The sequence below is a fragment of the Quercus lobata genome, chromosome 6 (genome assembly GCF_001633185.2).
Source record: "Quercus lobata isolate SW786 chromosome 6, ValleyOak3.0 Primary Assembly, whole genome shotgun sequence".
Taxonomy (NCBI): Eukaryota; Viridiplantae; Streptophyta; class Magnoliopsida; order Fagales; family Fagaceae; genus Quercus; species Quercus lobata.
The window spans coordinates 9,098,360-9,120,054 of record NC_044909.1 but is presented as its reverse complement, the minus strand read 5'-3'; the positions used below and the strand labels follow the sequence as shown (position 1 = coordinate 9,120,054).

Genomic DNA, 21,695 nt, shown 5'->3' with positions numbered 1-21,695 from the left:
TTTTCAAAAAGTTGAAGTTCAGACGAAGCAGCTACGTTTCCTATTGGAAGTGGGAATTGAACCACTTAGTTCGTTCTTGAACAAAATTAAAGTGGTAAGCTTAGTCAAATTTCCTATTGTGGTTGGAATGGTCCAAAAAGTTTGTTTAAGATCAGACAATGAAGTCATCTTTCCTTCCGATGGAAGCAAGTAAAAAATAAAAAATAAATAAAAAAAGTCTAGACCTCTATGGTAGTTGTCAAGTGTCCTAATTACACCCAACACTTTAAATTAGCGTTTCACAGGGAGATGTGAGTTGATAGTCGGAGGTAGGGACCAAATTAATAAAAAATAAAAAATAAATAGTTGCTATCAAAATGTAGAAACCAAATTAATTGTGATTCTAAAATGTAAAAGGACTAAATAGTATTTGGCATATTATTAAAAAAAATTAAAAAAGTATAAGGGAACTGTGGAAAACATTAATCATCTGTATTATCACTTTTGATATAAACCTTTGGATATTTGTCCAGAGTTGTTCTGGCACTTTCTGATTTCCTTCTCTGTGTCTTGATCATGGCTTGACAATTCATGGATTGGAGTAGAGTCCTATCACTGTCTGTCGTTTCACAATTCTTTTTGCTACATTATTCTGCAATTGAATACATCACCTGATTCTCAAAAAAAAAAAATACATCACCTGTATACAATTAAACTATTAAACGAAACAAACTGGCTAAACCTAAGGAAAATTAGGATTATTTTGGATTAATTGGCGTCTGTCCTTTCAAAGAGAGGAAGGATTGTGTGTTGGGACCATTGCGCTAAATTTTGAAAGGCAATGACCTTTGGATTAATTGGCATGTCTATAATGTTGTTTAAACAATATTAACAAATACCCCCTTAATTACACTCTCTCACCAAGGTCAAACACATTATCTAACCCAAAATATCACTACAAAAAAGGCCTAAATCTTGTAGTGATAGTGGGGCTTTGAGCAATGGGAAAGAGTTACACTTACACTCAAGAAAAGTTAATAAATTGTATTGATAGATTATATACAATTATTAAAAAGTAATACTAGGACTACAATTTTTGTCACAACTTGCTCACATGGCAAGTCGTAAGTGGTGGAATTATTGTAAGGTTTTTAAGTTTATTGTAAGGTTTCTCTACAAGAACTTGAATCCAAGCACATCAAACTATCAAAGCATCATATCCACAGCTAATGATTGTATCATGGTAATTCTCTATCAGAATTCCTATCTATGCATTTACTTAAATTCATCAAAAAAAAAAAGAGCTTAAAAGGTGAATCTCAAGTCACAAAACAACTATTATTTAAACCAAGGAGCGATAATAAGAGCAGGTGCATTGGCCTTCAGGCTCTAAAAGCAGTGACTAGACAATGTCATAGATCAAGGTGCAACTTAACTACTTATTCAGCAAAAAAAAAAAAAAAGAAGGTGCAACTTAACTGCCTATAAAAGTTTAAAACATAACGTTCTCCCTCAACAAAATGCAAGAGAAATGAATTAAATTAAATTGGCTGATTCGGTCTACAAACTGGCACTTTTGCCTGGGAAAACAAAATTTCATGGCTTTGAAGTAGAAGGAATCAAGGCATGAATATTTTCTGTAAAATAAAAAATAATATATATATATATATATATATATTACTTGAATTGAATAGGAGAAAAGGCATTTACTCTTTTTTCTTCTTTTTTTTTACACAAAAAGGCATTTACTCTTGTATTCTAATACAACCGTAGCATTAATTATTAAAGGACATACACACCTACAGCATACAAAAATGTTATCTTTCCTTTTTGAAAAAAAAAATAGTATATTTACATTGAAGTATAGATGAAGCTTTAGACCAATAGGGCATCAGTTTTCTTCATCGGAGTCAAAAGAATGTCTCTTACTCAAAGATTTCAATACATTTAATGGTCGATCACATTGGGAAGTACTTGCACCATTACAAGACTTGAGCTTAGGCACACTTAAGGAACTGAGTGGCGGTGTAGATGCCCCCTTGTTGACTTCCCTTAGCACAGAACGAGCTGTGGCTGCAGCTGCTGCATCCGCCATTGCTGAAGCCAATTTTGAATTGCCATTTGACTTGTTGGTGAACTTATTATGTGCATGTTTTCCACTAGCAACCTTAGAAACATCAGGCGATTTATTGCTGCTTGATTTTTGCATTTTGGCAACAGCCTCAGTCGCTGTTGATTTTGTCTTTGCTGAATCATACTTTTGCATGTCATAGATGAGCTCTTTCTGAAGCTGCTTATCGGCAACCAATATGTCATCAATCTCATTCTTGTAGTCCTTGAGAAGGATTCTAAGGCATTCCATGAGGGAGCCTATGAGGGGGCTATTCTTGCTTTCTAATAGCCGTTTCAGCTCTATAAAGATGGGGATGGTATTTTGGATAAGGCCCTTTCTGACTGCTTGAGTCATAGCCCTTCCTCTAGCAGCAGCTGCGGATCCTCCTCCACTATCTCCGCCTTCTTCATCAATTTCTGCTGAGTCAGATGATGATCCACGGTTGGTTGGGATGCGTATCTCTTTGCAGGCAAGAATTTGGAAAGCATCCTGCTCCTCAATTAGAATGCAGTTTATACATTAGAACTTATGAGTAACAGAAACCAACAGAGACGATTAGTTTAGTAGGGAACTCTGGAAAAACAAGATACACAACATGAAAGTTGAACAATTGTTATAAATATTTTAATAGAGAAGGAGCACTTGGTTTACATATTCACTATTAGGTAAGATGATGGCTGTGACCTTCTGTATTAATATTTGTTCACTAACTGCAACAATTATAAAGGAGCTAAACCCCCTTGATGAGCTTGATATTAACTGGTTAAGAAATCTTTCACGTATAGGAGCACATTAATATATTCCAAGAGAGCTCACCCACAAAACACTAATTTACCTGCAGAACAGACTGTCCAGTAATATCTTCTGTATCAAGCATACCATCGGATGCTGCAGCAAGAATCTCTGCACATAACTTTGCAAAGGTGGCCAACAGGTGCTCTGGAGCCATTTGTTTCAGCAAAGAAACATAAATGTGCATTCTTTTAGATCTCGAATTCTCATCACTACCCCTGGAAACACATGCAGTAGTTTTAAATCTGCATTTCAATTTCAGATCTGTTCTTTCTGAATATGGTGGGGCATACCAACCTGATGGAAAAAAGCCGGCTCTCCACTCGTGAGCCCTGAGAGTCAGTATGACCATTGTGGGCATGACAATCATTCAGAATGAAAATGGCTTCCACAAAACTGTTATAAGCAAGAAGAGGTGCCTTCACTGCAAACAAATTAAACTTTAGAGTCAACACCCAACAAGCATGCATTACCAACTTCAAAGGCTGAAAATATGATTGCTTGTGAGAACCTAGTCACCTTTTAAAATACTCCCAAAAAGGTAATCAGCGAGTTGTCTTATCTTTTCTGATTCGTCAACAAGTGAGAAAAGAAATCTGAGGAATAGCACTCCTCTCCATTTCACATAGTCTCTCTGATTATGAGAAAAATGTCAATATTCTCCCTGGTTAGTAATTATCAAAAGGGAAATAAATGAGAAGTATCAGAAATAACAGAACACCATAACAAATTGTACCTGTAATAATCTTGAGAGCAAGATAAATGTCTGCCTTCTCACAAGTTCACATGGATCACAAAGACACTTCGTGATCTTTGCTATATAACTGTTGACTTCAAAACAATTTGTTAGAAACTTAGCATAAGAAACAGTTAATCAAAATTGATCCTTTCATCTCCTCTCAAAAGCTAGTTTAAATATCAGATACTGTTCAAATGGTATATCGTTTCTGTTAATTGTTTACAGGCCTTACCAATCAACCAGAGCAGTATACCGAACGCAAAAATCTGCCATCATTACAACAAGATTGTTGCGTAGAGCAGCACAATCACTCTTTTCAAGCTCCTGGAACAAGACATGCAAAGTTCAGATTTTGTTTCAGTTATTCAGGGGGAGTGACAAATGATTACTACAGGAAACACAAATATATATCCTCCAATTGATATCTTCAAATACACACACATATAACAAGTATCTAGGGAATAATACTATATGCATCAGTTGTGCCTAATAAAATCTTTGAATCAAAATTAACTTAATTATACAAAAATAGAGTTTCTATAAGCTAAAATTTCTTACAGATACAGAGAGAACCCTGTCACAAAGAGAATGGCTTTAGGTGAACAAAATCTTGTACCAAGGACAGCTTCTTAATGAGTTTTCAAGAAAATAATTCTAAAACCATTGGAATTGAATGATGCCAAGTCAATGACCAAACCTGTACAAAAAGAGGAATATAATTCTTTGCAAGTTTTCCATCAACAAGGCAAATCTTCCCCATTGTCAGCCAAGCTTGAATGTATAAAGGAGGAGCCGTTTGCTTTAGAGAAACTGAAGGGCCTGGCAATTTGTTCAATTTGGGATCAGAATTGCCTGAAGTGATTATGGTGTGTAATAGCGGAGTAATGGCGCTCACATCAACAGACGGACAAACAATAACCAAAGATCCAATTGTATAAACTGCTGTGACTGCTTTTGATAACAACCTGGCTGCTTTCTTGCCCTTTCTACTAGGTGGGGTAAAAAAGCGACCATCTTGTTTTGCTTCTGAAACCTCTAAAACATACTTTTCTAAGATGTGAGAAGCTTTAGAGAGAAGCTGGTCTACCCATCTTATAACAAGTGAATCAGCCTCCTCAGGATTTGAAGCCTTCTGCTTGCACAATGTCCTAAGTGCTTTTACATGAGCATTAACCTGCCATCACATGTACCAATTAAGTACACATGCAGGTGCAAATATTAAAGAGAAACAAAGGGAAAAACACATACTTAAACAAATAGTCTAATTGTAACCCAATATTCAACCTTAAAAGAAACACTACAAGCAAGTATATGTCATCAATCCATATGTGCAATTTGTGAGCCAAAACATACGATCAACACCTAAGTTCTATAAAAAGCTATTGAGTTTTGATCAGTGTGAATCGGGAAATTCATCGGAGTTCTTTTACCATCAAGCTGTACTGATGGCAAACTACTATATTGACCAATAAAACATTTTAGACAACAAAAGAAAAGGATCCTTACTGCAACAAAATGCACACACACACACATAAGTAACTGAATACACTAAATGAAATCAAGTGGTAGATACCTCAGTTGAATGCATGTTGAACTCTTCAATTCGTTTAAGCAAGTTATGAGCCAAATCTGCTGCAGGTTCTGGAGGCAGCTCCGTAGAAACATTAGAGATTGTTTGCAAGAGGAAAACACGATCCCCAGCCCAAGCAACAGAATTGGATTCTATACCCTCTTCCTCTGCATGTGCATCTCCTTGCGCAAGTGGAATTTTAACCTCCCCTCTTACTCCATGCTTGTCAAAGAGCTGCCAATGATGATGGAGGAACTCCCAGTCCACTGCTTTTGAAAGATATGCTGACACCTCAGATAGAAGAAACCAAGCACCCGGTGGTGCTGTCCACTTCTCTATCGGCATAGATTGCCTCAACCAGAGAGACTCAGATGTCTTAATAATATTCTGAAGTGCCAAAACAATTTTGTGCTTAAGCCGTTTCTTCTTACCCAAGCTTGCACAAATTTTCTTTACCCAAGGTGTCACCTCCCCATTACAAATTCCTCTCAAAAGACCCAACACTCCTTCAGGAAATAAAAACTCCATTTCTCTTTCTGAACTTTTAGCTTTGAGACATGAATCGCTTAAAACAGATCCATTTTGAAAAAAACCAGTCGAAGCAGCTCCAGATATTCGGTCCAGTACCAATTCTAGAAACAAGTTCTCGCACTCTTCTTGAATACTGGATTCATTATCAGTTATTAAACGTGGAACTGAATGAAGCCACTCAGTAGTAACACTTTCATCTGAGAATTTTCTGAAAGCCTATAACATCAATGCAGATTCCACCATAAGTTCAATATATGCTTGCTAAGAGGTATACTAGCAGATGCAAGGTAAAAAAAAAAAAAACCAAAAAAAATGTAATTAATGAGGTGCAAGCATAGTTACATAGACATAACCAGGAATCCAGATTATAAAAATTAGGAAAATATTATTTCACATTATATAGAAAAACGATCAAAGAATCCCCTTGAAGCCAAGGACACCCAGATTTTTGCCTTGAGTATTCATAATTCAATTAGCAACCACCATAATTACAATAGACATATCCCAACAACCTAAATAATCATCACTAACGTAACAATTACTTTAAGCTAATCCAAAATAGTACTTGAATAAGATATTTGTGTTCAAGGTTGACAGTACAGGAGGTCTATTCTAAAAAAGTACACAAGTTGGCATGGCAGGTAAGTAAAAGTGTCCAAAAGCACAAATTGCCACAACTGTGTGTGTATGCGATGGCACAAACCAATTAGATATCATATACTAATCATAACAAAAATGACATTATTCAAATCAGAAAACGGCAGATGAAGCAAAGCAGTGAATGAACCTCAGAAAGAGCTGAAATCGCGGCTTTCCTTATGCTAACAAGAGGATCGGAACAAGCCATGCCAATGGTCTTGAGCACAACTTCATCAAAGGCACCACCTAGAAGGGCTGTCAACTTGGTAATCAGAAGAAATGTAGCCTTCCTCACTGCTGCCTTCTCATCCATACACCTTTTTCTCAAAAGGCCATTGATATCAGCTTCCACTCTTCGCTCTTCTGCCACATTGCCAAACCCCATAACTTCTTTCAACACGTCCCGACTCCTATCTTCACCAGCCAGAAACCCTACCAGCTGTGCCAAATTCGACAAAGCACGAGCACGGATTCCACCAATAGTATCCGAACAACGCTGTATCAAAGCCTCCATACACCTCAAACCCCATTCACTCTTCACTTCACCATCCAATTCCACACCCAATGGATCCTTCAATGACATCATGAGCATCAAAATAAGATCAACCCCCAAGAGCCTAAGGCTAGCCTTTCCTTGTGTCATCTTCAACACATACTCCACAAACCCAATTTGATCATTGAATTCCATCACTTTAACAATCTCCATGATCGACTCCACAGCTAAAGCCCTCAGCTCAGTCTTCTCCGGGGCCTTCTGCACCAAGTACCTTGGAAGATTCACAACTGCTTTCTTCACTCCATCTGAACTTTTTGCTACTCCCATCATCCTATGCATCACAAATTCCAAACCAAACGTCCGTGCCAACGATTTAGACCTAAGAATCAACGGTGACAAAGACTTCAACACTTCAGCAGCAGTATCCGCCTGCTCTCCATGCTCAGGCCTCAACACCTCACTCAAAACCCGCGAACACAAATCAGTTATTCTGTTATAACTAACAGAATTGCCACACACTTCAGCTGCCATTACCGGAATCTCAACAACCGTTTGTACCAAAGACTTCAAACTGTCAGGAAACCTATCCAAATGAATCAAACCCATGACTGATTCCAACTTTTCAAGCACTGTGAACAACTTCCCAACATCAAATTCACTCTCTTCAGACTCACCCTCATCGACACCCAAACTTTTCGCATTATTCCTAGATCCCCTGCCTCGCCCTCGGCCACCACTGCCACCCTTTCTCTTCCGATTAGCCACAACATTGTGAGAGCCCTCACCAGTCTCAGACGTGCCCCGGGGCCGAGGCTTGAGATACCGGCGAATAGAGCGAAGGAGAGAGAGAAACGACATTGGAGTGAACAGAGTGAAAACAGGGGAGTTTGGTGAGAGAAGCAGAGAGAGGTAGACATTAGAGGCCAAGAGGGACAAATGGGTGGGACCCAAGTCCATTGTAGAGGAGATAGGAAGGACGAGATGGGTTGGAGACAAGGATTTCGACGACAGGTCTTCGAAGAAACTGTCAAGGGGTTCGGAATCATTGGAATTGGTGGCGCGGCGAAGAAGGGTTTGTAGGTCTAAGAGAGTGGATTCAGAGAGGTATTGGGGGTTTGGATTTGTGGGGTTATCGAAGAAATGGCGGATCTCTTCGAGTTCTGCGAGAATTCGAGATATGGCTTCCTCCATGGATGAGAAGCAGAGGAGATCTTGAGGCCAGTGACCAATGTGACGATTTTGTTATCTGCTTTTGGTTTTTTTGGTTTTTTTATTTATTATTATTTTTTTTTCACAGAAAAGATTTGAATTTTGGCATTCCCGCTTAAGGGGTTCTTTACGACTGTGTTTGGCTACGGTTGAAGGAAGAGGAAGGAAAAGAAATGAAAACACTTTTCTGAGGTTTGGAAATAGGGAGAAAAGAAATAGAGAGGAAATGGAAAGAAGAATGTATGCTTTTACTTTTATGCCCACACATGAATTTGAGAGAGGGGTGAAAGTGATGGGCAAAAATGTAATTTTGGGTACATGAAAGGTCAAATGAGTGGACCTCATTATTTTCTTCCCAAAATGAGAGGGGATGTATGGAATAAGGGTGAGTTTGGTTCAGCTTTTTGTAAAAGTACGTAATGAAAAAGTGTATTTTTAAAAAACTGAGTGTTTAGTAAAAACTGTTAAAAAATACTTTTTGAAAAAACTGAGTGTTTGGCTAGCACTTATAAAAGTGGAGATTTAAGTTATAAATTACCAAAAATGACAAGATATATATATAAGTGAATTTTTTGTTTTAATTATCTCTCTTAATGCAAGTTATAGGCACAACATTTTTACAAAAATTTCACAATAAAGTCTATATGACAAGTTGTTAATGGTAGATAAGAAAAATAATAATATCATTAGTAGGTTCAAATGAGAACCAATAACAAATTACTGTGTAAAATTTATTATGAGAAGTGTTACGTTCACAACATTTTTTGCAATATTTTCACAATAAAATTTATGTGGAAAGTTGTTACTAGTTCTAATTTGAACCCACAACTAAAATTATTTTTTTACTAACCAATATTAACTAATAACAATCTGTTATTTAAAATTTATTGTAAAAATATTACAGTAGCATTTCTCAATTAGGATTTTTTATTTTTTATATTATTTTCCTTTCTTCATTTCACTTTCAACCATACGTTTTATTTCTTTTTCTTTTTCTTTTCTTTTTTTTCTCCTCCACACACGGTCCACTATCTCTACCCCCTCTTTTACTCTCCTTTTCTCACTCATTCTCCCTCATTCAGAACGTTCTAGGAGCTCTTTCTTTCTCCAGCTCCCTCTCTCTTTTTTTTTTTTTTTTTTTTTTACTTGATTCCAAAACTCTCTCTGTGATAAGAAAATTTTCCTTTTCTCCCTCATTCAAGAACATTCCAAGGAGCTCTCATCTTCGTGCTGTTGCTCATCTTCGTCCCCAACCCAGTCCAGATGGGTCAGCTGGCTTCTGTCCTTTGTCTCTTTTTTTTTTTTTTTTTGGTTATGATTTGATTAATTTTAAAATTGTGTTTTTGAGTTTGTATTCTGATAATCTGATTATGCTTGAGTTTAGAGATGTTTGAGAGAAAAATTGTTGTGTTTGTAGTGTTTGTTCTGTAGCAGAGAGATGAGATGAAGGGCGTGAGGTTAGGCGTTGAGAGAATTGATTAATTTCATGGGTATTTCCGTAATTCCATCATCAGCAACAATAACCCATCAAACATGCAGTGCACGTTTTCATTTATGGACCCTCAGAGGTCCATAAATTTTCCACATTTAGTCCGCGTTTTTGGGCTTAACCAAATGCAATTTTAGGCCTGGCTTTTTTCAAAAAGCCCTTTTTGGGCTCAAAACGTGAAAACAAACGGGCACTAGGTCTCTCACAAAAGTGAATTCCATTGTGATAGGTGTTAGTTATTACCAAAATTGGCAGATTGCAAAATGAGGCCGCACACTAATTGCAAAAAATAAAATTGTTTTTCCAATTGGGGTATGTTTTTGTAAATAAAAACTTTTTTTCATACAATTATTGCGAATTAATATATGTATATATATATATATATATATATATATAAGCCAAAGACCTTATAGCTGAATTGGTACCTCCCTATACACAAAATGTTTGGGGGTCTAAGAGGAAAAGGGTTCGAGCTGCGGGGTTAGCAACATGTTGTAATTATTTCTCAAAATATATGAAAAAAGTTTGAAAAGTTTGGCTCCCTCTATCTTATTACATGTTTGGTTTTCACACAAGTAATTTGGGTAAGGGAAAAACAACAATGTTTGTTCCTTCTACAAATTCTGTCTAGAGTCTTGTCTTTAGAAGTGGTTTGAAGCAGTCTTCTATGAAAAACCAAAAGAAAAGTCATTCAGTGTTTTGTACTTTGCTCTTAATCTAATTCAATTAAGGGACAGAGAAGCAGCGAATTAGGCTTGACAATCTCTAGAATCTGAATAGGGTGCTACGCACTCACTCTGGTTTTTCTCAGAAAGTGTTATCTGGGCACAGGTTTGGAAAATCTACACTAGTTGTGCATGCTACGCCCCTGTACATGTCAGTCAAACTTCTTTTGCTTCTTCCAGATGAGATTCTTTCATTACTACCACAACTGATTACAGCTGAAATAAGAATGTGCATTTGAATTAGCTTTTTCTTTTTTCTTTTTCGCTTATCATGTCTTTTAAAAACCTCACTTTTTTTTTATGTACAATTGTACTTCTGCCCACTTTTACCGATTCAGCAAAAAGTTAATCCAAACGCAGTGTTCTGTTCAATTATTAAGAAGTTAAGAAGTGTTTCGACTGCTAATTTTGTTTTCAGTAGAATGACACAACAAAAAGAGCATCATGCCCTCCTGTCCCAACCTGATGGTAATTAGCCTGTAGAAGAGCTCATTCTGAGAGCCCAATGGCCTCAGACCAAAGAATTCTAACCAGAAATGACCTGCTTTTGAGAAATTCTACTTTATAGCTGTACGCTTCAGTGCATATTATGCTACCAGCACACAAACAGATCCCAAACAATGACACCAAAAGAGAACATATATTAGTCAAGGAGGAAGAATTACCTCTATTGATAGGTAACACATACATGATCGCTTTAATCAAATCTGAGATCAGATTGAGTTGGCAGCTGCGGCAAAACCTTGACAAATTCTTTCACATGTATATTTATGCAATTCAGCATCAAATAAGTTAATACTAACCTCAGAAACTGTGCATAAAATTAAATAGCTAAATGACACCAAATAAACAATCTATAGCTTTCAATGGCACAACTAAGCTACAAGTCCTGACTCCTGAGCATAATAGTGAGGTTCTTAAATCTAAAAGGTGTTAAAAGTTATTTAAGTCTGGTGCGTATAGTAAAAATATATATATTTTACTGCACTCATAATTTTGGCATATAGAACTCCACACTGTGCAACTTCTTAGACATATGCCTCCATCACAGACTGCTCAGCCCGTGGGCATGATCAGTCCTGCAGGCAGCTTAATCATGCATCTGAAGATGGATCTCTGCAATCAGGGAAAAAGCGCTCATTCTTAATTCTTTCCAAAAGAAGCTCATAAGCAGTAAAATCTGCTTGTGCTTGGAGGTCCTGTTCAGTCAAATTAGCCAAATGTTCAGGGTTGGAGTTCCTGGTCTCTTCTAGTGATGATGCTGTCTCCCCTGCTGGAAGCCGACCCCGCAATCGATTTGATCTCCTCCTGTTGGGTGACATGGAAGCACGCACCACTGGTGATGGTGAATTGCTCAGTGGCTGCATCCAGTGAAAGCTCTGATAAACTTGATCATTGCTGTGTTGATTAGCAAAACCAATCGAAGTATCAACAGATGTTTGAGCATGAGTCCTATAAGGATGAGGTTCAGGCAGGGATAATATTAAAAGATGCGCTGAAAATGAATCAATTGAAATTTTTAGAATCAAAAAGGAGGTATTGAACGATATCATGATCTCCCTTGAAGTTATCACATATTAACCAAAAAGACCCATCACTCATATAAGTTTGAACAAACTAATATCAAGTTTTAAATTGAGCAATTAGCACAATATTTTCAGATTAATATAACAAAATAAGGTCAGGGGAGATTGCTTATTTCCATGAAGGTATCAAAATTATCAAAGCTTACCGATGATCAAGAATAACTGGATCAGCAACCAAATCAATATTTGGAAAACCATTACCATGACGTCCCATTGCATTTGGATCTAAATCAACAAAGATTTGATTGTCAGAGATAAAATAAAAAATAAAAAATAAATCTCCATCCAACACAGAAAAAGAAAAGGGGAAAAAAACAAATCAAAGAACTTACTCCATGGTGATGGCAATCCCACTACCCTGTGAAATTAAAAGAATGAGATAAATAAAGTAATCTTTTGGGCCTGAAGGCAAAGTTGAGGTACTAAGCAGAGAACATAAGAAAATTAACAATGTTAGTTGGACACAGAAAAGAGGAGAAATGAAAGCCTCATCCACAAGAAAGCAGACAACCAAGGGAAGAGAAAGATTGAGGAACAGTGACACAAAGAAAACTAGTTGCAGTTAGATATGATTATTTCAAAATGAATGCATTGAAGCACAACCACCAACCACTATTCAAAGAAGCAGGTTCACAGATACAAGTAAATGGGTGATTGGTCAAAGAAACATGCATTAAGTAGTGTAATGGCAAACAATAAGGCTAGCGACAAGGACAATTAGACATGGGAGTTCCAAGGGGATTTTATATATATATATATATATATATATATAAGTATTAAGTGGTTTAATGGAGTTTCAAGAGGCATATATCAATCATATACCATAATCAACTTTTTCTAGATCATATGAAGGGTGTTTTAATACAGAACCTAATCATGCAAAAATATACATAAAAAAAAGAATAAAGAACATTATTGCTCAAGTTCAAGTTCAAAGCAGATATTTTAAAATTAGCCATGGTGGGTAAGAGTTATACAGGCCTAAATGGTAGGTATCCAGGAGAGCTCCAACTGAGTATGTCCCGGTCTACAGGTGATATACAAGCATTGCAGCCAGTGATACATTTGATTTGTATGCTTTACTACGATCTCATATTTTGTTACACTTTAAGTATTGAGTGAGCATACAAAATGTTTATTTGGGCTTTTTACAAAAAAGGAAAAAAGAAAGACGTGACCAACAATTTGAGTTTGGGATTTCAAAATCGCGTATCCCCTACCAAAATATCACTGTAGGAAGTATGAATGATCATAAATTTAATACCATAATTAATTAGCTTCTATTGAGAAGAAGTAGATAAATATAACTCACACTTCTTTGGCAGGGTCTCTATTGCTGGGCTTTATTGTCATTATTTTTTTGTTAGAGTTAATGGATATAAAATGCTATCACTAATAAAATTAATGGGAAAGTTATGTGTACATTAAACGTTGGGTAATAATTCTGTCTTTAGACAGAGTATATGGATATAATACGCTATAACTCTTAAGGGTCTGTTTGGATACCGCTTATTGCTGAAAACTGAAAACTAAAAAGATTGTAGCAAAATAATTTTTAAATGTGTGAATAGTGCTGTGGGACTCAGTTTTAAAGTTGTTTTTGCTGGAAAAAGTACTTGTAGGTCCTATGAACAGTATATCAGACCCACCATTTTTTAGCAAAACGCTAGAACGCACGGAAAACGTGCATTCCAAACGCACACTAAAATTCAAGGGAGAGTCCAGTGTATGTCCCCATTGTGAAGGTTGACACATGAGCACAACATTTATCTTATTAAACATGATAATGCCTCTAGCCTAATTCAACAGATACACGTCCAAATTTGTAACATGGGATTGACCATATTTGATAAATGCATGCATCATGTGTGATAGTATAGTAGCCAACGCATTTTCTATATTAATAATTTAATATTGCTCATAAGGAGAAATGCAGCATTTAAAAGAGATTCTAACGTACGTATATCATATATTCAAATCTAAATTGTAAACAGAAGCAGAAAACAAGTCAACAGCTCACACGCCAGAGATAATACATACCATCCAAGAGGGCACTGAATTCCATTTGCTGGCTGAAACATCCAGAAACATAATAACAATGAGAAAGATGGCCAGAAAGAAAAACCAACAATTGTATTTTATACAAAAAATACATTGCAGAAACAATATTATGATGAAAAAAATGGTAAGGGTCATATAAAACAAAGAATTGAAACCAAGATTTTGCAAAAGTATACTCAATGTAATTCTTAATTGTGGGCTTCCAAAAAAATTAATTATAGAAAAAAAAAATGAACAAAGCTATTGCTAATTTTCTTCCCTTGCATTTTGGTTAAGAATTTTAGACTTTAACGCGATACCTAAAAGTGTGGATGCACACCCCACACATGCATTCATGTTCCATGCACCCACACCAACACCCAGCCACTCACACACACAAAAAGAGATGCATATCCTTTTTAATACCTATATAAGAAAGAATGAGATAACAATCAATCAAAGAGTTGTAAAGCAAAGACTCTCACATGAAATGGCAAATTAATTTAATTCGTGCATAGTGGATCAACTGTGAAAGTTTTCATTTGAAGTCACTATGATTGTTATGGAATTTAACTTGTTAGAGGGTCGCAAAGGAATGGATGCTACATCAAACATGAGAATTGAACAGTCGAGAATTGAAGTCACTATGATTCATGTCAGGTTGATCAATTATGAATGTTATTCTTATACTCACACACTCAATAGAAAACCACAAAGTGATGAAGAAAAACCATCAACTTTATTGTCCTTAAAAGCATATGATTAATTGCTTCAGCTAAAAATTGTATAATGAAAACCAAAAAGTCATTTCCATTATTGAACTATACACTGGAAATCCAAATCTTGAGTAATCATTGATTTAAACACCATTAGAAGTGTTGCATTATATTAAATTTGTTATATAAGATCAATCAGCCCGGTCTTAACTTATAATCAGTACACCGACCAATGTATTAAATACTAATGATAATAACTACCAAGTTTGACATTTTTAATGTATGCATATATAATTCAAAAACGGCTATTACAGGAAGAAGGCCAACCTGAACTTAATGTGGGTTTGAGAAGTTAAGTTGACAAACTTCAAATAATATGGGTTTTGATTGAGAGCGTATTAGTTTTAATATATGCAGATTTATTTCTTATTTATTTTGTTTTAAGAAGTTAAATGATCATCAAATAAGAATATTCCAATTTGGATAAGTATAAGATTGCCAGAAATCAAATCATGTTAAAAATAAAGACATTAATTTAATGAGATGTTAGATTTTAGCACAAGCCACCCAGTTTAAAATGCATGATTAGGCACAAAAGGCAAGAAACTCTAAAAGTAACCTTGCCATGAGGTTCCTAAGGCACTATCTAATGACTTTTCCTAGACAATAAGAAGATAAGCCAAGAACCTCACAATATAGCCATCCCACAAGGGTCTTAAGGCCCTTTCTAATGACTCACCTAGTCATTCAGCATCTAGAGCGCCTACTCACCTTTGACAAAACTAATTTGTTGCTAATACATTCATATTCTAGCTCTTTATGATCAACCAGCACTAAAGGAATGTACAAAAATGAAAACCAGAGAGGTGAAAAAGAAAACATTAAATTTAAGATTTGATGTATTTATAAATGTCATCCATTCAATTCTAGTTAAGCCTTTTTTGACTACTTTTATGAATCCATTACTATGTAATCCCCACATCTATGTCATTTATAATTTAGTATATTAATGAAGATTGTTAATAGATATTATAGAATGGAAGCATGCCAATTTCATGCTTCATAGAAGATCAAAATTAGCATAGCTCAAGATCATTAGCAATTTCATAGGATGAAGCTTGGCTTATTACTTTTTCTTTTCTTTTTTTAAATGCTCAGCATTTGGTATGTTGTTGAATAGAGTTTTAACTAGAATGGCTTTAAATGAAATGGGTGGTTTTAGACAAAATAATTGATTTTGATTGATCAACAATACGAAATATACCTCATAAAGAAGATCCAATTAAAAATCCACTGACTTTCCACACAAAGAAAACTTCTTACATTTTTTTCATTACATTACAATTGACATTAGCTCTTATACAACTGAAAAACAGGCTGTGAAAGAAAAAAATTGTCAGAGTTCATTCTATTTTTTTTCTTTATATTAGCATATTAATAAGGGTATTTTTGTAATCATGATATAAATCCTGATATAATATATGCTAAGGTGGGGGCCTAACTCATTACACCCTAAACCTGTTCTTTTCATGGTTCACAGCTCAACTTAATATCAGAGCACCCCAATCCAACCCTAAGACCCACTGAAAGAGTTTACGATGATAAGGTGTGCTGACTTTAGCGTCCTTACAATGACGTCAGCACCCACGGGGTCACCAAAATCTGTTGACCACACCATCTGACTTGCCGGAATCCCCTGGTATTAGTGGTGATGTTTCCCAATTTTTTTGAGGCAAGCAGTATGCTTTTTAATTTTCCAATGTTTTTTCTATTTCTCTGCACCAACTCTAACAGAAATCAATATATGTCATTCACTTCTTAATCCTCAAAACAAAATCAAGATGAGCAGAAAATGACATTCATGTGTCCCCCATTGGTTTTACATCCAAAATCATCAATCATTCTATCTACTCTACTGAGCCCAAAAAGCAATGTCTAAACAAGAGGTTGGAAGAAGAATTTACAACCTTACTAAAGAAAGACAAAGGTATAATGACAAGCATTAATTAAAATTTTATAATACCATGACCAGCTGTTCTTATATATATATATATATATATATAAATAAAATTAAAAAAACATAAACCAATGAGGACCTCGGTTTTACCATATCAAACTCATCAGCAACTTCATCATTAGTCTCCTGATCTATGGTTTGTTCCGGACCTTCATCCCCAAAACACCGCCACACACCAGATTCAACTTCACGACAATTAGGGCATTGCATAGCACCTTTTACATTGAAAGCAGAACCAATGCAATCTGAAGAAAAGGAGTCAGTAAACATCAATAAATTAAGAAAGCCCCATATACAGGTAATATTATTTGACAGCTTGTGAGTAAAAATTTTACCTTTTATATCAAATAATAATATAAATCTGCCTTAACAATGTACTTAATTAAAGTCCTTGCCCTTGGGTTGGCACGGCTTGCCAAACTTGGGCATTTTAACAGCCAAAGAGAAGTTCCACCAACTCAAATATGTTATAGAAATGTTCATTTCAACTATTTATATGAAAGTAGCATCTAATAATGATGGCTGAAAGTGTGTGAACAAGAACTAATTATGAAGGATGAGAAAATTTAACAAAAAAGAAGGGAAGGGGGGGAGGGGCACCTTGAGAATTAGAAACTGGGGGGGTTGGGGGGAGGGGAAGTATTCAATCCTCTTCTCCAAGAATAATTACCATAACATAAATTAGAGACACGTTATAATATAAAGCAGAGAAGCAAAGAGGAAGACAGAGGTAGTGAAGAGAGCTCAGTATAATCTGGATATAAATCCACATATTATTGAAGTGACCAAAATTCTCAATAATGTTTTTTAACATTTCTTTGTGAATTGCAGTCTTATTCAACAATGATAATAGCAAGGATGAGAGGCTTCAATAGCCCTTTAGAGTAAAAAGTGAACTCTAATTACTAGTTTCCTTATGAGTTACCCCAGAAAAAAAAAAAAAAAAAAAAAAAAAAACATTCACCCTCAAAGAAAATACCATACACCCTCTTCTGATTGTCTTTACATATCTGTATGCATGTGTATGCACACGCGTGCGCGCGTGTGTACATATATTGATATATACATACATATACGCGTACGTACATACATGCAAACATATGTAAACACTCATACCCATATACATTCATACGTGTGTATTTATTTGTATACACAAAGACATCCCACAAATAATAGCACAGTCATTTTGGAACAGCCAATTGATCAAACAGCTCAAAGACATGGCTAGAGAACAGAACAGGAACTCAAACCTCAAAAAATCTCTCCCCCATCACTCACTCCCATTACCCAAAAACCATTCCATACCATCTCCACGCGAAACACAAACACAAACAACAACAACAACGACAATAATAATAAAAATTCATGTTTGGCTCACCGAGATGAAACACATGAGAGCAGCGAAGTTTCACTGCGGTTCTCTCAGAGAAATCAGACACCTCATCCAAACAAACAGTGCACCTGACAATCGAGGACGAGGACTCTCCACTAGCATTGTTAGCCATTGTTTCTCGCACAAGAATTCTCTAACTGTGAAATCAGAGAGCGAATAAGCTAAAGATGAAGATGAAGATGAAGAAGAAGATGAAGGGCCAGGTGTATTTAAATGCTGAGTCATTCTCAGTTTCTCCGAGAAAGAGAGAGAAACAAAAATTAAGAAAGCAAGTATGGTGGCACGGTCGTGTTTCTGCGATTCCAGAAATGGTAAGTCAATTATGTTTTTTGAATCTATCTGACGTCTACGACTACGTCTATATCCTCCCGCTACTTCATTCACTTGACTAGGCTCTACTGCGGTCGAGTCTATTGGAGTTCAAAAAAACCCCAATCCATATACTGTCCTCCACGTGGCAACTTTTTAGCTGGCAATTACTTTTTAAGTTTTACTGCATTTGGATTTTTTTTTTTTTTCCTTCTTTGTCTAACTTTTTTTTTTTTTTTTTTTTATAATTTGGATATAAATTGTAATTTTGTCAATAAATCAATCCATACGATATTTGATCAATCGAGACTAGAATCGAGCAATGAACCAAGCTAACTCGATTGATTAATGTGTCTGTTTAGCATCAACTCATAAGCCCAGTTTTTAGGTTTTTATCTTTTTTTTAGCTTTCTTGTATAATTTTTTAAAATCTTACTTTTTAATTTTTTTTAAGGTATAAATATATTTTAACACAATTTCAATAAAATGTTGTTAACAAAAAGTTAGATCACCCAAAAAAAAAAAAAACAAAAAGCTAGATAAATTATTTTCAAATGAGCACAATTGTTTCTTCAATTGCCTCTTAACAGCATTCTAACAAGTTTCTCTCGATCTGAGTCCAACTTTGCTTGACCAAACATATATATACAAAATTTGATGTAAGGTTTTTCCCACTTTCAAACCTTTATACATAATATATTATACAACCTATATATATATGCAACATGATGAATATAATTATAGTGTCATAAATTATAGGCAAATATCAAATTGTTGTTGCTCCATCATGACATGTTTCCTTAACAAGTTGTGCAAAAAAATGTAAAAGAAATCAATGTTGGATTTTGGATCATTAGCAATTCATGTGAAAATTGAAAGAAAAATGTTTTCATAAGATTTCTCTTTTTTGTTTGGTTTGGTTCTTGATCTAGCACAAACTTTTTCTAGTTTTTTTTTTCATAATTTATCAAGGTGTCAAAATGCTCATGACTATTATATGAACCTACCACTTGCCACTTTTATTGTATGTCAACCAAAGGCAGTGATTCAGCCAACCCAAAGGGATTTAAAAACTTCAAATGAAACCCTAACCAGCCCCCCAAAAAAAAATTTATACATTGAATTTTTCTATAAAAAAAAATATTGTTTGGACCCTTTAAAATAAAATTTTGAACATCCTGACTCTAAATTTTGTTTAAACCTAGCTAAAATAAGCTTGAATATGATTATCTTAATGCTATTTTCATAATATTTTCACAATAATTTTACAATAAATGTTAAATGACAAGTTGTAACTACTTTTTATCTAAACCCATAACTAACATCACTTTTTTAGATACCTTTAAGAACTTGCCACCTAGATTTTGTTGTAAAAATGTTGTATCAATATAACTAATCTTAAAATTGCTCATTCGTTAAAAAAAAAAATGAAATAAATAAACCTTCTTTTCGGACTCTGGCTTACTTTGTTGTTGACGACAAAATAAAATTGTTTTGACCTACTCTTTTTTTCTTCATTGGCAAAAGCAAAAAATTACACCGCTTGCACAACCAATCGATCCATATCTAAATATGCAATTCTTTCCTCATTCCCTCAATCTTTCTTTCTCTCTTCTATGTTTTCTTTCTGTCTAATCAAGTTGTTTGATAAGTGCTTTATAGATTTCCAAATCAAAGAAGTATTTTAGACTTTTAGTGGTCACTCCAATTCCAAGAGAATAACCATGTGTATGGTTAAAAAGACATACACTTCAAATGCAAAAACTTATATCAATTACTATTTTTTTTCCTTATGTTTACTTCCAATACTACTCCTAGATGTGCTATTATTCTTCTTTTGTCATATATTTTTATTTAATTGATATTACATATAAATATAATATATTATTATTAATTTGACAAAAATATATGATTAGTTATTTAATTATATTTATTTATGCATTCAATGGTTGTTGTCTTACTGATCTTTAAACTATACAAAAAAATTTAACTATTTTATTTTTTTACTGCCCACAACAAATTTCTAACTCCGACACTATTGAGTCATTGACTCCCCAATAAAAAATTATGGAGTCGCCATAGACGTCAACCACAAATATGTTACATAATCAATTATGAAAAAAATGGAAAATGGTAGAAATTAACACTAATTTTATTATAAGGGTTCGATTAACGAATGTCTAAATATAGTGGTTAAGGTTCACTTGTTATTAAGTTGTAATTTATGGAAAATTCTTAAGTACTTTCAGAATTCTTGAAACTCCTTGAAACAACTGCTTTGCATGTTGGGGCCAGTTTGAGAACATGTTGGACTGTAGTGGATAAGAACTTCTATCATTGCCATTTTTGTTAAAATCTAGGACCACGCACTTTAACATAATTTAAATACATAACAATCAGTGATTGGATTGGAAAATTCTTAGGTATTCCTAGAGTACGGAGAAATGGTACTCTTTCCTCTCACATTCATGGTGGACCCCACCATAAATGTAAGAGGAGGGAGTACTATTCTTCGTACTCCAGGAATACCTAAGAATTACTCGATTAGATTACTTATAAGCAATTTAATAAATATGCAAGTTATGTGAAAGTGTGCCATTAGTTTTTAAAACTATTTTCCATATCCTTGTGACATAAATAACGCAAACCTGTCAATCATTAAAATTATTTTACTTCCGAATTATTGTATAATATAATTACTAATATTCTTAATGTTGTTTAGTACTGGTTACTTTTGACTTGAGCACCTTTTTCTATTTTTAATTCCTTTACCTAGTAATGCTTACACTATAGACTAAGTTTTTTTTTTTTTTTTTTTTGAAACCTATAGACTAAGTTTTTAATCAAGCAACTTAACTCATATTTTGAAGTATTGTATAATTACTCATACTCTTAACCCTATTTAGTAATAGAGATTTCTGAGTGCTTTTTTTAATTTTTAATTCCTTTACCTAGGAATGCTTAGACTATAGACTAATTTTAACCCCATTAGTAGAGTCAATATTTTAAGGTTTCTCTTCACTATAATTAACCAAGGAAGAGTCTGCCAAAATTTATGGGAAATGTTGGATCATGCTAGTTTGTGAAATAGTGAGAGCTTATATATTTTCAATTGGATAAAATTTAGTTATAAAATTGGTTATAATTTAAGATTACAACATTACTCAATATCTTTTTATTAAAGGTGAATTTTGACAAATCCACTATTGAATTACATTTTCTTCTTATATTCTCCATACTTGCTAAATTTCTATAAAATTAAAGATCAATAGTTATGTCATCAATAAATTGTTTAAATTACAAATTTTTGTAGTTTAAAATCATGTATAAAATATAATCTAATAGATTATAT

At 34.6% G+C, this 21,695-nt stretch overlaps 2 protein-coding genes across 3 annotated transcripts; both read right to left on the bottom strand.

The window, feature by feature from the left end:
• Nucleotides 1-1,786: 1,786 nt before the first annotated feature.
• On the bottom strand, nt 1,787-8,216 carry LOC115995048 (condensin-2 complex subunit D3). Its single transcript, XM_031119458.1, has 9 exons — nt 6,512-8,216; nt 5,197-5,940; nt 4,321-4,797; nt 3,856-3,947; nt 3,621-3,708; nt 3,404-3,518; nt 3,182-3,308; nt 2,928-3,102; nt 1,787-2,581 (listed from the first exon to the last, which is right to left on the bottom strand). The coding sequence occupies exons 1-9, from the start codon at nt 8,048-8,050 to the stop codon at nt 1,871-1,873; spliced, it is 4,068 nt and encodes a 1,355-aa protein (XP_030975318.1). The 5' UTR covers nt 8,051-8,216; the 3' UTR covers nt 1,787-1,870.
• Nucleotides 8,217-11,019: 2,803 nt separating this feature from the next.
• LOC115950612 lies at nt 11,020-18,344 on the bottom strand. 2 transcript variants are annotated; one of them, XM_031067820.1, is made up of 6 exons: nt 18,020-18,344; nt 16,732-16,886; nt 13,909-13,940; nt 12,201-12,226; nt 12,015-12,093; nt 11,020-11,734 (listed from the first exon to the last, which is right to left on the bottom strand). In XM_031067820.1, the coding sequence occupies exons 1-6, from the start codon at nt 18,144-18,146 to the stop codon at nt 11,377-11,379; spliced, it is 777 nt and encodes a 258-aa protein (XP_030923680.1). In that variant the 5' UTR covers nt 18,147-18,344; the 3' UTR covers nt 11,020-11,376. The 2 variants fall into 2 exon arrangements, with proteins under 2 accessions (XP_030923680.1, XP_030923681.1); XM_031067821.1 differs by having other exon boundaries at nt 11,020-11,680.
• Between the last annotated feature and the right edge of the window lie 3,351 nt (nt 18,345-21,695).

Excerpts from the sequence above, each read along its gene's own strand:
- LOC115995048 (XM_031119458.1), bottom strand. The coding sequence starts at position 8,050 with ATGGAGGAAGCCATATCTCGAATTCTCGCAGAACTCGAAGAGATCCGC. Across the intron at positions 3,103-3,181 it reads AGCCGGCTTTTTTCCATCAG|GGGTAGTGATGAGAATTCGA; the intron begins GTTGGTATGCCC and ends ATGTGTTTCCAG. Across the intron at positions 2,582-2,927 it reads CTGGACAGTCTGTTCTGCAG|GATGCTTTCCAAATTCTTGC; the intron begins GTAAATTAGTGT and ends ATTGAGGAGCAG.
- LOC115950612 (XM_031067820.1), bottom strand. The coding sequence starts at position 18,146 with ATGGCTAACAATGCTAGTGGAGAGTCCTCGTCCTCGATTGTCAGGTGC. Across the intron at positions 13,941-16,731 it reads TTGCTGATGAGTTTGATATG|CCAGCAAATGGAATTCAGTG; the intron begins GTAAAACCGAGG and ends TGGATGTTTCAG. Across the intron at positions 12,227-13,908 it reads ATTCAGTGCCCTCTTGGATG|GGTAGTGGGATTGCCATCAC; the intron begins GTATGTATTATC and ends TTAATTTCACAG.